This window comes from Rhinolophus sinicus, chromosome 13 (genome assembly GCF_057876585.1).
Source record: "Rhinolophus sinicus isolate RSI-liver-muscle chromosome 13, RSI-T2T, whole genome shotgun sequence".
Lineage (NCBI taxonomy): Eukaryota > Metazoa > Chordata > Mammalia > Chiroptera > Rhinolophidae > Rhinolophus > Rhinolophus sinicus.
In genome coordinates this window covers 11,526,017-11,541,021 of record NC_142513.1, presented here as the reverse complement: position 1 = coordinate 11,541,021, position 15,005 = coordinate 11,526,017, and the positions used below count along the sequence as shown (strand labels likewise).

The window sequence follows — 15,005 nt, the reverse complement described above, 5'->3', positions numbered from 1 at the left end:
ACTGTAACTGAAAATTCAGAAGTCATATGAGAGAAAATTAATAAATTCATCTACATAATCAATTTCTTAAAAATTCTTTGTATAAGAAAGCACTATAAGTAAAAAAAATTTCAGGAAAAAACATTTACAACTCATATTGCAAAATAATCACTAATCTTTCAATATATAAAGAGTACTAAAAATCAATAAGACTGAAACCAATAATCCATTTGGAAAATGTGCAAAGGATATAAACGCAGTTTAACAATTCACAGGAAAGGAAATACCTGTGGTTCCCATGAATACATAAAAACTTTTCATATTGCCCCTCAACAGGAAAAGTGGCTCAAAATTACTCTCAGTAAAATAAATGCAAATTATTTGTTTCTTATCAGATTGGCAAAAATCCACTTTGCTGCATGGAAACAGATTCTCTCATACATGGTAAATGGGAGAACAAATTAGCACGGTTCTTATGGGGAACGACTTCACAATGTCTATTAAAATAAAATTGTGTTTTTGGTAGTATATTAGTATTGCTGATGGGTGAGTTATTAATAGCTGAAGGTCTGGGCTTGGCAGGTAGGTCCCACACCACCCATAATTATCACATCCCTAGGAGGCGAGGTCTCCTGCAGTCACCACGTGAGAAGATGACATGAAATTATAGGGACAATCCTCAGTTTACGTAGGAGGAGACGGAGACTTAGGAAGGCCACTCCCCAGTGAGAAGGAAGTTGGGTCCCACACAGTTCAGTCAGGCTCAAAGCTCAGTTAAACATGAGGGGTACCTCAGGGTCATTCCCCCATACAGGAAGGAGATCCACAGCCATCCCACCAACAGGAACAGCAGCATGAGCGGGAAGGCGAAAATGAACCAGGAGCCGAAATTCACCACGTCGCACTGTGGGAAGAAACTGGAATAAAGAGGGAAGTGAGAGCTGGCCAAGCTCAGCCATGCTGGGTGTGTGTGTGTGTGTGTGTGTGTACATAAAAAACCTATAAGCAGTATGTTAAATATAACAGTGGAATTAAAGGTATTTCAAATTTTTTATTTTTTCTATATTTTGTGAGTGTTCTATAATGTGCCTATAATGTATAGAATCAGAATAAATTAATAAAATGTATTTGGGGAGCACAGCCCAAGGAGAACACTCAGGGCAGCCATTTCCTTGGGTCCCCAGACTCCCAGCGGGAGAATCAGAACCCCATATTACTTGGCATTCCTTCTAAATCCCCTCCTCCCAGACTAGAAGGGCCAAGCCTGTGCAATTAAAGTTGCATGTTGTTTGCATATAATTTGCATGCAATTTACTCAAAATCCTTCATGTTTAATATTTTTACATACAGCGCCAGCATTTTTTCCCTAATTTCTTTTCAAGTTGGAACAAAGTCTGCTCATGTCAGGATGGCCAGGCCGCCTGAAAACTCTTCCCATCCCACAGACCAAGGCCTCCAGTTGGGGTTAGATTTTAAAGCAGACGCTACATCATATCACTTCTCTGCTCTCAGCTTTGCATTGACTCCCCATCTCACTTGAAGGAAAAGCTGGAGTCCTTACAACAGTTGCCTTAGTCTCACCTCTTCTTACCTCATCTCCTGCCACAAGCCCCTTTACCTTCTACACGCCAGGCTCACTGGTCTTTGTGCTGTTCACCTTGTACAGGCTAGTCTCTCTGTCTGGAAAGCTCTTCCCTCGTGTCCACATAGCTCACTCCCTCTCACTACTAAGTCTCTGCTCCAATGTGACCTTAGTAGAGCGGTCACACATCCCTGACCAACCTGTATGAAATAGTACCCTCTCCTGTCACTTCTACCCCCTTATCCTGCTTTACTTTTATTTCATAACTCATCGCACTGACATATCACATTCATCTGCTTTTTCCTTTACTGCTTGTCTCCCGCCCAGAATGGGAAACCCCCAGGGTAGAGACTTTGCTGGGTTTTGTGCCTTGCTGGGTCCCCAGAGCCTGGCTAATAGAAAGCATTGCACACACACCACCAGCATGCTGAATGAAGGAGGGGGCGGGGAGAAGGAGCAGAAACTCCCATGCCAGTCGCGGGACACTTGCTTTTACCTCTTGAGCTGGCCAAGCAGGATGAGGTTGGGGGGCGTGCCCGTGAGGGTGGCAGTGCCCCCGATGCTGGCTGAGTAGGGGATGGAGATGAGGAAGCCCTTCCAGATGTTTCTGCGATATTCTTCCTCCTTCTTGGAGCATGAAGCCTCCACCTCCTCAGGGCCGTCTTTGCTTGAAACAAACCCAAAGAGAAGCCGTTCAGAACACACTCAGAAATCCTGACCTCACAGGGGGATGGCTCACACATTGTTTGGGTTGGGAGAGCTAAGTGGTCTTTCTAGAAGGTAATTGGCACGGGCATCAAAAACTTCTAACAACGTGCAGCCCTTCAGCTTAGGTGTTCTACTCTTCAGAATTTACCCTAAAGAAATAATTGGTCAGGTGCATTGGATGTGGGTACAAGAGTTTACCATGGTATTAAATGTAATTTGAATTGAAAATAACCTACGTCTCCATTAAAACGGGATTGGCTAAATAAAGATGATCCTCTTTCTGGATAGAACACCAATGCAGCTATTAAAAATGATGATTTAGGGGAGTGTGTATTAAGGTGAAAGCTGTCTATTATATGAAGGGAAAAGGTAGGTAACAGCACTAGTGGTTTTTTTTAATTAAAAAAATTCACGTATCATGAATATACGAATATTAATAGTCTAGAATGGTATAGGCAAAGTCCATTTGGTGTCTTTCTTGGGGGTGGAATCATGGATTTTTTTCCCTCTTTTATTCTTTATTTGTATTTCTGGGTTGTTTTCCTTGTATAGTGAAAGAGTTTGGGGAAAGAATGAAATTAGAATTGTTCATTATATAATTAAAAGATGAGGTTGACACAAATGTATTGAGGTGAAAAGATGTTAACTACAGTTCATTAAGTGAACTAGCAGGTTACAAAATAGCATATGTAGCATTATTAATATTTTTATTTAAAAATGCGTTTATGTTTATAGAGAAATATCAATCAATAATCTAAAATGGTCGTCACGTAACGGTTTTAATCTATCCTTGTGAGATACTGAGTATATCTTTCTTTTTATTTAAGAGCATTTGTAAATTAAGACGTGCAATTGTAAAATATTATTTATAAGTGAATGGAATTAAGAATTGCTCCTGTGTAACAAATCGATTTTTTTTTTTAAGAATAAAAGATACTTCAAATGCCTTCTGACTTAATTGCTACACGAGGGACCCTTTCTCCAGTGGGCAACGGGGACACGATCTGGGATCTGAAAGGAAGGCAAGGATGAGAAGCAGCTGGAGACCCCATGTCATAGCCTGGCTTCTCGGGGTGAGCAGCTTGGTCAGGAACTATGGCCTCCCTCAGATCGGGGAACCCAACCAGAATGAGCCTCACAGTGAGACCGAGAGAACAGAAAGGACCCTAGGGCCCATCTCCTGCAACCCCTTCTTTGTTCAGATGGGGAAACTGAGGCCCAGGGAGGAAACAGTTTGCATCCAATGCACATGGCGTTGCAGAGAGTGGGGCTCAGGTGTTTCCCAGCGAACTCAGCACTACGCTCTGTGTAGGCAGACGGTTAACACCGATTCCCGGGCTGCATGGCCGTGAGTGGCTGGGCCAATCACAGAACCCAGATCTCAGAGTGGGACTCAGGGCTCCCCAATGAGGCCGGGAAGGAGCACAGGCCAGGGGATAAGACAATCAGACGTAAGATCATGTTCCTTCTCTGTTAATCCCTCCATCAGCCCCTCTTTCATTCAAAGTCAAGACTATTTCAATGGCCTGTGAAGTCCCACCCACTCTGTCCCCCACCACTGCCCTCTTAACCACACAGACAATCTGACACCCCCTCCTACCATCCACTCCCCCTACTCCACCCACACTGGCTTCCTGTCTGTTTTGGACTCTCAGGCACTTGGTACCTGCTGGTCCCTCAGCTGAGAACACTTGCCACGCACCCTCCATGACGCCTCACCTGCAGGTGTCTGCTCAAGCATGACCTTCTCAGAGGCCTTCCCTAACCACCCATTTTAAAACTGCCCTTTCCCACTCCCAGTCCCCCGCCCTGGCCCTCTTTCCTGCTTTGGTCTCCTACATAGCACTTGCCAACCATCTGATGTATTATGGATTTTACTCGTGTAATTAGTTCCTGGTCACTGGGACCTAAGCTCCCCAGGGCTAGGATTTTTTTGTCTTTCTCTGCTGTATCCACAGCAGTGCCGGGCTCATCCTAAAGCTCTCACTAAATATTTGTTGAATGAATGAACCAGACCTGATCGATGCCGAGCACTGCCTTCAGCAAACCACTTTACTCCCTGCTATTGCATCACCATTAAATCGAGATAACGATGCTATTAACAAGTGCTACCATCCGTGCATGTAGGGCCTTGCAACCTGCTTGGTCCATATTACCTCATTCAATCGCAAAACAACCCTGTAAGGTGGGTTCCAATATCTCCTCTGTCAGTTGGTACGCGAAACTCACTGAGGCTCAGAAAAGGTTAAGTGACTTATTTAAAGGGCACAGCAGGTAAGCAGCAGAGCCAGGGTTCAAAGTCAGGTCTGCGTGGCTCCACCCCCCAGGAGCTCAACCACGCTGTCCTGTACAAAGGACATCAAAGGCGGAACGTGCCATCCATGTCAAGGTGCTCCTTGACTCACATACGTGTGAAGATGAGTGTTGTCTCCTAGGATATTTGTGCCTTAAGGCCTCGTGAGCTGGTCTGCACCCCTCTTGTCCTTGCCTAGCATGCGGCATGTGCTTCCCTGCTCTTCTGGGCCCTCCTCTGAGACTCTTCAGTCATCAGGACTCGAGGGATTTAATGTGCTCCCCTGCCCTGTCCACATTTGTGCTTTTTAAGGGGTCTGTGGAAGTCTGTGCTTAAGCCCAAGGGACGAGTGGTGGAAATGTGGGCAATTAGGTCATTTGGACAAACAGACAGAGACGAGAGGGGGTTGCTTGCGGCACTGAATTCTTGCTCGTCATCTCCTTGGACTAAGCACTGGCTCCTCTACGATTTTCACCGGGAACTTACTCTTCTGTGCTGGCAAGAGACTGCATCTCCGTGGGCACGGTGTGTAGGCCATTTGTCCGCACTGCAGCTAGGAGGAAAGAGCATGATGTCTTTAGTGTCATGTGAACAGGACAGAGTGTACCCCCTCTTTTGTAGTCCGTCAAGATTGTTTCCTCAGGCTCTGCCCTTTGCCAAGGATCCCACAGTATTCACTGAATCGAATGAATGAATGAATGAATGAACAAACAAACAAAGAAATAAAACAAGGCACTCAACATTCCATCTTCCTGTCCCACCCACTCCCATTTGGAGATGACCCCAGACCTGTGGGCAGGGAGTTAGCTGCAAGACTGCTTGACAACCCATAACTCAAGCCTGATAGTGTTTTGGGGACAAGAAAAATCGAAGGGATTAAAAACAGCCATTGCCAAAGGGATGTTTGGGAAAAACTAGTTATGAGTGGTAATGGATCAGCAATGGGATGGGTGACCCCAATCTCTCACTCATTCATTCAAAAAGGATTTATTGAGCACCTACTATGTGCTATTGACCATGAACTTGGGGTACACAGTGAACAATATACAACAAGGTCCCTGTTCCCATGAAGTTTATATTCCAGAAGGGGAGACAGACAACAAACACATAAAGAAAATTTCAGGTGGTGACGAAAGTGATGGAGGAAATAAAACCGGGCCATGTGAAGGAAAGTAATTGCAGAGTGGGGAGAGGAAGTAGATGATCAACTGTGATTAGGTCAACAGAGAGACACCATCAGTGGATGGCATTTGATCTAAGACCTCAAGGATAAAGAGGAGCCAGTCACATGAAGAGCCATGAGAAGAGGGTCCTGGGTAACAGGAACAGCAAGTGCAAAGGCCCTGGGGTAAGACACTTGGCAGAGTTGAGGAGCCATGAAAAGGCCAGTGTGTTGGGAAAGTAGTGAGTAGGGAAGGCCTAGGAAAGGTGGGAGTGAGGTAGGCAGAGGTCAACAGAAGTCAGAAGTCAAATCAAGGATGGAGAACCCTTGCAGGATTTAGAGTCCCAGATGGATATCATGTGACTGACATTTCACAAATGTCTCTGGGTCTGGAAGGGGAAAATGGACTGTAGCGGGGCAAAATTGGAAGCTCAGTTCAGAGTCTGAGACCAGTTCAGAATCTATTGCATGTCCCAGGTAAGAGGATGATGACTGCACCAGATTAGCGGCCACAGAGATGCTGAGAACGAATAAGGTGTGGATGTGTTTCGGTTGTTAGACAAGACCTGGTGCGACTTGGAGTCCAGGGCCAGAACTCAGTCACGTGAACCCTCGCCAATCAATCCATCAGTAATGTCACTGAGTGACAGGACATGAAAATCCATGTCCTTGTGGAGCTTACCTTCTGCTAAGGGGGACAGACCATAAACAAGTAAGTATATATATGTATATACACAGCATGTAAGATGGAAAAGAGTGTCACGGAGAAAAAGCAGGGAAGGGGACAGGTATTCTGGGGTGGGACACCTTTTATAAAGGGTGGTCAGGAAAAGTCTGACTGAGAAGGTGACATCAAACCTGAAGAAGATGAGGGGAGCCATGCAAACCTCCAGTGCAATAAAGAGCAGATGCAAAGGCCCTGGGGTGACAGTGTGTCTGGTGGGTCCAGAGGCAGAAGGGAGACCAGTGGGGCTAGCGGAGCCTGAGGGAGTGGGAGAGGAACAGGTGAGGTGAGAGAAGTGGCAAGGGGTGGGCTGGATCATACCAGGGGCTCACAGCAAAACTTTGGCTTCTCCTCTGAGCCAGATGGGAGCAGAACCAGGGGAGTGTTTGGGCAGAGGATTCAGGACAGGATCTGACTTTATTTTAAAAGTATCCTTTGCTTGATAGGTCAGTCTCCCTAGAAGCCTTTGATAGTGTTTTGGGGACAAGAAAAATCGAAGGGATTAAAAGTTCCTGCAGCTGAAACCATCACTAAGGGCAAAAGAACCCATCCCTGGGCATTGGGCATTTGGCTGGTAGCTGAACACATGGGTTCTTGGTTCAGATCACAGCTCCATCACTTACTATGTGACCTTGGATGAGTGGTTCCAGCCGGGGTCAATTTTGCCTCCAAGGGACATTGAGCAATGTTTGGAGACACTTCTGGTTGTCACAACTCGGGTGGGGGTGGGAGGGTGCTGCTGGCATCTGGTAGGTAGAGGCCAGGAATGCTGCTGAACGTCTTCCAATACCCAGGACAGACCCCACATCAAAGAATTATTTCAACCAGAATGTCAACAGTGCTGAGCTTGAGAAACACTGGTTTAGATAAATCCCTTAACCTCTCTGTAGCTCAGTTATTTAATTCATAAAATGGAAGTAATAATTCTCCAAGGGTTGTGAAGAAGATTAAGGAGTCGACCCGTTTACTACAGACTGAATGTTTGTGTTTGCCCTAAATTCCTATGTCGAAATCTAAGTCCCAGTGTGATGGTGTTAGGAGGTGGGGCCCTTGGGGGGTGATTAGGTCTGAGAGTGGAGCCCTCACAATGGGATTAACGCTCTTATAAAAGAGACCCCACTGAGCTCTCTTGCCCCTCCCACCATGTGTGGACACAGTGAGAAGATGAGGAGCTATGAAGCAGGAAGTGGGCTCTCACCAGACGTTGAATCTGCTGGCACCTTGATCTTGGGCTTTCCAGCCTCCAGAACTGTGTGACATAAACACCCAGTGTGTGGTATATTTGTTATAGCAGCCTGAAGGCACTAAGACACATTTAAAGCAGGGACTGGCAAACTTCTTTTGTAACAGGCCAGATAGTAAATATTTTAGGCTTTAGAGCCCATGTGGTCTCTGTCAGTAACTACTCAACTCTGCCATGATATCTTGAAAGCACCCACAGACAATACGTAAACGAATAAGTGTGGCTAAACCTTTATTTTTTGGACACTGAAATTTGAATTTTGTATAATTTTCACATGTCACAAAATAGTCTTCTACTTTTGATTGTTTTCACCCACTTAAAAAACATAAACTATTCTTAATTCACAAACTGCACAAAAAAACAGGTGGTGGGCTAGATTTGGTAGGCTGAAGTTTGCCAGATTTAAAGAACTTCCCAGGAATCTGAGCGCCAGCAAGGATTTTGTTAATGTGGGTTACTCTTGAGGAAGAATAAAAAAGTGGACCCTGATGTCTGGAAGTGGTGTGACCCAGATATGCCATGTTGTTCTCTTGTTGGACCTAAGTCATCTTACACATCACCGACCTCAGACAAAATCACTCTGAGACTGACAAAAGGAGCCAAAGCAAGGACCTGTCACAAATCTATCCACCACACAGTCATTTGCCACCCGCAAAATGCCAAGCATCCCCCGCTCTTGCGAAACGAATGGCTGCTACTTCTTTACCCAAGCATCGAGTTGCGCCCGATCTGTCAGTACCCAATCTAGAGAAAACCCTGCTTCCTTAGACACCCTCTCCATGTGACGCAACCACAGCCCAAGTCCTGTGAGAGGTCCTAACACCCTCTTACTGAGATGACCCAGGTAAACCCCCATGTGTGCTCTTCTCCCTCACTGAGGCAACAGAAGCAAACTCCTGGGACCTTCATCCACGTGGACTAGGAAGAAGGGTCTAGACTCCAGCCTTGGTTCTTTCCCTGTCTCCCCCAGGGGCTTGGAGAAGTCCCCCCCCCCCCCCCCCACACACACACCTGGGCTGCTCCTTTCCTGTTGGCACCTTGAGGGAGCAGGATTCCTTGGTGGCTGACTGTGTCATTTTTACTATGTCTGAGGCTGGCCCTGCTGACCACTAGCCAGGGTCTGAAGGCTAAAGGCAGCTTGGTTCACCCTGGGCCACGGGGACAAGGGCCGCAGGGCTCCCGTGATGCGCTGCACACAGCCAGAGGCACTGAAGCAGGAAGTGAGGGGCTGTTAATAGGATACTGATGCTAAGGGACAAAGTTGCTCCCCAGGGGATGGCCCGACTGGAAGAACTCTGACCCAGTGACCCTCCCCAGCCCCCATCCATCTCTAGTTCACTCCGTACCCTTCCCTCTGCAGTCTTGGGTAAAACAGAATTTCCTGGGAGGGCCCAGGCGCCACCCTAGGAGTTCTGGTTTAGGGGCGCTCGAGTGGGGCTGGAGCCTCAGTATTTTTGAAAAGTTCTGCAGGCGATTCTTTTGGGCAGCTAGGGTTGAACACAAGTCGCCTGAAGTTACACAAGGGGAAACTGAAGCCTCTGGCAATTGCCCACGCCCTCAGAGGGGGGTGTGTGCTCACCAGAGGGCCTCTGTCCCTACCTGGCCCCTGTTACTCATCCATGGACCCTGGGTGCTGCCAGCATCTGAGCCGGGGAGCCCCGATGTAAGACTGTATGTGCTGTACACAAGGCTGGTTAGGAGCTTGGGGCTTACATAAGGTTGTATTCAAGTAATGCCAATCCCTGAGTTTATCAGGCAGGGGGATGACATCTTTCCCGTTTATACTCTTCTAGCAGCCTCAGAACACCTGGGGAGACTGAAGTCCAGACAGGTGGGGTAAGGTTGGGATCAAGAGACCCAAAGGGTCAGTGGCAGAGTCAGGCTTGCGCCAGGAATGTTGATTCCACCCCCCTGAATCTCACTATCTCCAAAGACTGCCCACCTGGCCCTTGGTAGGTCTGACCTGGAACTGCGAATCCTAGTCTAACCTTGACGTTGGGCACACGGAAGGCCCTCAGGAAAGAGTTCTTGTATCTAATTAGGTAAAGAGCACCCCAGGGAAAGTCAAGGCCCAGCTCTCAGGTCTCGGGTAAGCTTCATGACACTATATGTGAAATGGGAGGTATTGTCCTCATCTTATAGATGAGAAAAAAGCCTTCAAAGGAGTTCCCCCCCACCCCCCGCTCCTGGCCTCACGGATGAAGAGCGAAGAGGGAAGGCAATGCTTAACCCAGCCTAATAGATTGGAGCCTCTTGTGCATTCCTAAAGGAGACATGGGTGGCATGCTAGCCTCCCTTGGGCAGAGAAAAGGAGGGGAATAGTAGAGTTTACTTTCAAAAGCCAGCTGGGCCCCTTACTGGCTGAGGGACACTGGGCAAATTCTTCACCACTCTGAGCGTCAGTTTCCTCCTCTGTAAAATGGGCGTGATGAGAGGACCACCCCTGTGGGGCTGTAGTGGAGGACCTGATGGGAGCGCACATGTAGAAGGAGGCTGGGGAAGCCACCACCCACCTGGCCCCACGGTCCCCCAGGCAGTGCAAGGAGCAGAGCTGGGTAAAGGATCTGAAGAGGAACAGCAGGCTGCCTTCCAAGTCTGAGGACCCCCAGGGTCTGGTCCAGTGAGCCCCACCCTGCCCCAGACTCTTGCTTGGGGACAGTGCTCATAAGCACAGGTCCGAGATTCGGACAGAGCTCAGTAACTAACTCATCCTGTTACTTTGGGCAGATTGTTTTGTCTCTGAGCCTCAGTCCTCTTATCTGTAAAATGGGGCTCATTCACCCCCTAGTGCTGTTAGGAAGACTGAACAAGCTAATTGCCATGAAAACCAGAGCAGTGTCTGGGTCTTAAGAAAAATGAAAGTGTCCATCATCGCTGTTACTATGGCTGTCCCTCATGTACTTAAAGTCCCAGGAGCCTCCCCGTCCCTGTCCTGGCCCACTAACAGTCTCCACTCTCTCCACCGCTGTCCTTACCTCCTGAACCCAGGACAGAGCACAGAAACTGGGTGAAAGGCAACACCTCTCTGCACTGGAACGGGCCTTGCTTTAGGTCTTAGGGTTGATCATTAACCAATGCCAGCTCTCTGATCCCAAAAAGCAGGTGTCTGCCCCAGCCCTCAAGGTTCTCCTACCTCCTGACACCCTGCAGCACAAGGGAAAAGACTCTAAAATCACCTTGTGCCCAACATTGGGTGTGACCTTGGGCAAGTCCCTTCCCCTTCCTGGATCTTTTCATTTTTATAATGAGGAACTTGGTTTTCCAACTTTTTTCTTTTTCTTTTGGCCACTAGACTCTGAGAAAAATCTTGTGTTGGAGGGAGAATAACAGAGGTTAAGAGCACAGGCTCTGAAGTCAGCCAGCCTAGATTCAAAACACCAGAGCAGCTGTTTTGAAACTAGGTGGCCTTGGGGCTACTTTATCCCCTTTTATTTATTTCTTCCTTGATTTCCATCCCTCTGGAGGAGGTCAATGCTCGCTCCATGTCAGCCAGATGTAAAGCCCTAAGAAGAGTCCTTGCACAAAGCAAGTGCTCAATAAACATCTGTGTTGTTAATTGGAAGCTCAGTGTACAAAGCAGATAAAGTGGGGGCAGCTGGAGTTGAAATGGGAAAAGGAGCTTGCTGCCACCCCAGGGTGACTGACTACGAGACAGTTCTCTTGGAGCCCCAAGACTCAGGGGAAACAGTTTGAAAACCAACGAAGCTGATACCAGGGAGCAGAAAACTGCAAACTATAGCACTTGGGCTAAATCCGGCCCACTGCCGGACATCTAAGAAAGTGTCTAACATTTTTAAATGGCTGGAAAAATAATCAGTAGAAGAAGAATATTCCCTGATGTAAAAGTTGTAGATACAATTTTACTTGCAGCACCCATAAGTAAAATTTCATTGGAACACCGCCACTGCTGCTCATTTACATACTGTCTATGGATGCTTTCTCTCTGCGAGGGCAGAGTTCATTGGTCGTGACAGAAGTGCCAGCAAAGCCTAAAAGACCGATCTGGTCATTTACAGAAAATGTTTGCCAACCCTGGCTCTAGAACTTTTCCCTTCCACGTAGAGGCCTTTGACCTTGCCTAGATTCTGGCTCTGCTACTTTACCAACAATGTGATTGATTCCGCACATCTCACTTTGCCTCTCTGGACCTCATCTGTAAGGTTCTTATACTACTTTCTAGATTTCAAGGCTGCTGTGGAAATAAAATAAGCAAGACCCCTTATTGCATGACGGGGAAATACCCACACTATAGTAAATGAGATTAACATAGATGGTACATGTATCAATATTTAGGTTTTTAATAGATGGATATTTATTTTCATGCATGTTTGAAAAAACATAACTAGCACACCAAAGCCCATGGTTTCACGGATAATGTCTGTTGTGTTAGTGGGAGTCAATGATCCAAAGCTACTGGGGCAGATCTGCCATCCACCTGTCAACATGTGGCTTCCTAGGTAGCATCTCGCCCCCCACGTAGCCCCCCCCCATCATGGTCACATTCTCATTGGCTAACCTTGGTCACATGACCACATCTAATTGCAAGGCAAACTGGAAAATTGAGCCTTTTCTCTGCCCAGCCATGCGCCCATGTAGGGGTTCTATTACTAAAACAACAAAGGAAGAATCAACACTGGGGGTAAACTAGCAACCTCTGCCCATAGATGTATCAGTTTAAAATATATTTATTTATATAAGTAAAAAGAAACACATTTTAAAGCAGGCAGGATATGGCAGCCATTTTTCAACCATGAGGGAAAGACCAAGGGAATAACAGATACCAGTGAATAGTCCTGACACCTTTGTGCCTCCGAATTGATCCTGGAACTGCCTTTCTCTGACTTCTTGATATTTGAGGGAAATAAACCCTTATTCTTTAAGTCACTTGCCGACTGGCATTCTTTTGCGTGCAGTGAAAAGAGTTCTCACTGATGCAGTTGGTTTCACGGGTAAGAGAGTGGGGTCTGGAGACAGACTGCCTGCGTGCAAAGTCGGGCTCAGCCATTTACCTGCTGTGTGATTTGGGGAAGTCACTCGCCCAGCCCTTGCTTAGTCATGTAAAAACAGGGCAGCTCCTTTTGCTTTATTTAGAACACAGTTTCAGAGGTTGGAGTGAATAAATCCCTCAGTTGCTGGCACATTCTCACTATTGCTTGCACGAGACCCCTCTGTTGTTTCCCTTACTGTTATGTACTATGTATTTAGTCCCTTTAATCTCCATTGCTCACTCCCATCCTTTCCAGAGCAACCCCGCGGACGTGTTTAATGTGAAGCTTTTCCTCTGCTTATGTTCCTATAAACCAAGTTCTCATTTGCACGTATTCTTAATTTACATAACAATATTGTGTTCTCTATTTCATTCTGGTTTTTCCCCCCCAGTCACACCTATGTTTTATGAGCTCCACGTCTATCACTATAGGTTCCTCTCATTCTTTGCTCCGAAAAGCAGGAGAGCGCTCAATGGCGTGCGCTCACCACACCTGCCCTGCCCTTCATGAGGGACACATTCGTGGGACTACCAGCTCACCACAGAGAAAGCTGCCGTGAGCACGGCCACACATGGCCCCTCTGGTCCTAGGCCAGAGTCCCTTTCGTATTTCATTCAGGAGCACAACTGCTCGTTATCGGGTATAGGCACATTAAATCTCAGGAAATTTTGCAGAATGCCCTTAAGAAACACTGACTGGTGGTCCCCACCTGCCACCCCCAGCAGTACACAGAGTTCCATTCCTGCCAACACTTTCTATTATCTCGCTTTCTTCTTTTTGCCAGTCTCATTGAAGTAAATCTCTTTGTTGCTTCAGTTTGCCTTTCTCTAGATAGTAGTGATTTGGGGCATCTCTTCAAATGCTTTAAAACAAGATTTAATTACAATACTTACGTCATAAGGCTGTTTTGAGAGGTAAAGGAGATAATGCATATAAAATGTTTAGCTAATTGCTTAGTACATAGTAAATGCTCAATAAACGCAATTTTTTAAAGTACCATGGTTTGACTTCGTTAATTCTCAATTATTATTAGTAGTATTATTATTCAAATACTCAGCACTTAGTAGGTGCTCCATAAGTGCTTTCTTTTCGCCTTCCCTGACACGCTTCGGACTTCTCCATCCAACTCCTCCACCTTGGTGGGCCTGGCCCCAAGTCCCTTTCCACAGCCTCACCTGCATTCTCTTCACTCTCCCAGCTGAGGTCCTTCCGAGTCTCCTTCTGGCCAAACAGACTCTTCAGGATGGCGCTGGCGATGGGCAGCATCATGGCGGTGGACGCAGTGTTGCTCAGCCACATGGACAGGAAGGAGGTGGTCACCATCATCCCCAGGATGAGCCTGGGAACAGAGGGGGTTAGAGGTAGATCCAGAACTGGGTCCAGGAAGTCCTCTGGCCCGAGTTTGCCCTGAGGAATCCAGCCCACTCATTTTATAGAGAAGTTAAGGCCCAGAGCGGACGAGCCTGTGACCAAACGGGGACCAAATCCAGTCACCAGCCTTGAGTCTAAGGAAACTGGCTCATTGCATGTAAGTGAACTCACCACAAGTGCCCAAGGTAAAATAGTTCCAAAGACCCTCCGAAATTGTCTCTTCTTTGCCTCCAAATCCTTGATGGCTCCCATTGTAGGATGAAGTTGCCTTGGTTTGGCACCGAGACTCTACCATCTTCCTCTCCCCCTCCCCCTCCCACTCCTACCAGGCACCCCTGCTCAGGCTGAGCTGAACTCCTCCCCAGCACCCAGCATGCCCTGCTCTCCCGCCTGCCGTCCACTGTTTGGTCCCTCCTACCAACAGGAATCCAAGTTTCATGACCTTTTCCCTTTACATTCAACTCTTAATCCACCTGGAATGTATTTAGATGTACAGTATGAAATCAGCTCTAAGTAGATCTTTTTTCCAAAGAATAATGTAATTATTTCAACCCCCACCATTTACTGAATAATCTTTCCCTTCCTCGCTGATGCAGATTTAGTCTAAGTTATTTATTCTGTGTTTTCAAATCTATTTCTGAACTAGTGTCATACTGATTTCATTGTGGGAACTTTAAAATACGTTTGCTAGCAGCCCCACTTATTCTTCAATGTCAAATGTAAGCTCCTCCACAAAGAAGTCAGCCCCTATCTCTCACCTGGGCTCCTATGGCACGTGGTCCCCTTGGGTATCAAACACTGCTTTCTGTTGGGATCAGTTCTATAGATGGAATATCTCTCCTAAGACTGACAGTTCCCCCAGGAGGAAACAGCTCCAGAGACTAGCATAGTGTTTGGCCCGGAGCAAATGCTAAAAACCCACAAGTTATCCAGAACCTTCTTCTCCCTCACCCTC

At 46.9% G+C, this 15,005-nt stretch overlaps 1 protein-coding gene across 1 annotated transcript in view; it reads right to left on the bottom strand.

Annotated features, from left to right (window-relative positions):
* Nucleotides 1-15,005, bottom strand: part of SLC13A3 (solute carrier family 13 member 3) — a 61,036-nt gene that overhangs the window by 21,274 nt on the left and 24,757 nt on the right. The window contains exons 3-6 of the mRNA XM_019749727.3: nt 13,855-14,018; nt 5,049-5,115; nt 2,058-2,228; nt 771-896 (exon numbers count right to left, since the gene is read on the bottom strand). Coding sequence (XP_019605286.1) covers nt 771-896; nt 2,058-2,228; nt 5,049-5,115; nt 13,855-14,018 — 528 coding nt within the window. The remainder of the gene's footprint in view (nt 1-770; nt 897-2,057; nt 2,229-5,048; nt 5,116-13,854; nt 14,019-15,005) is intronic.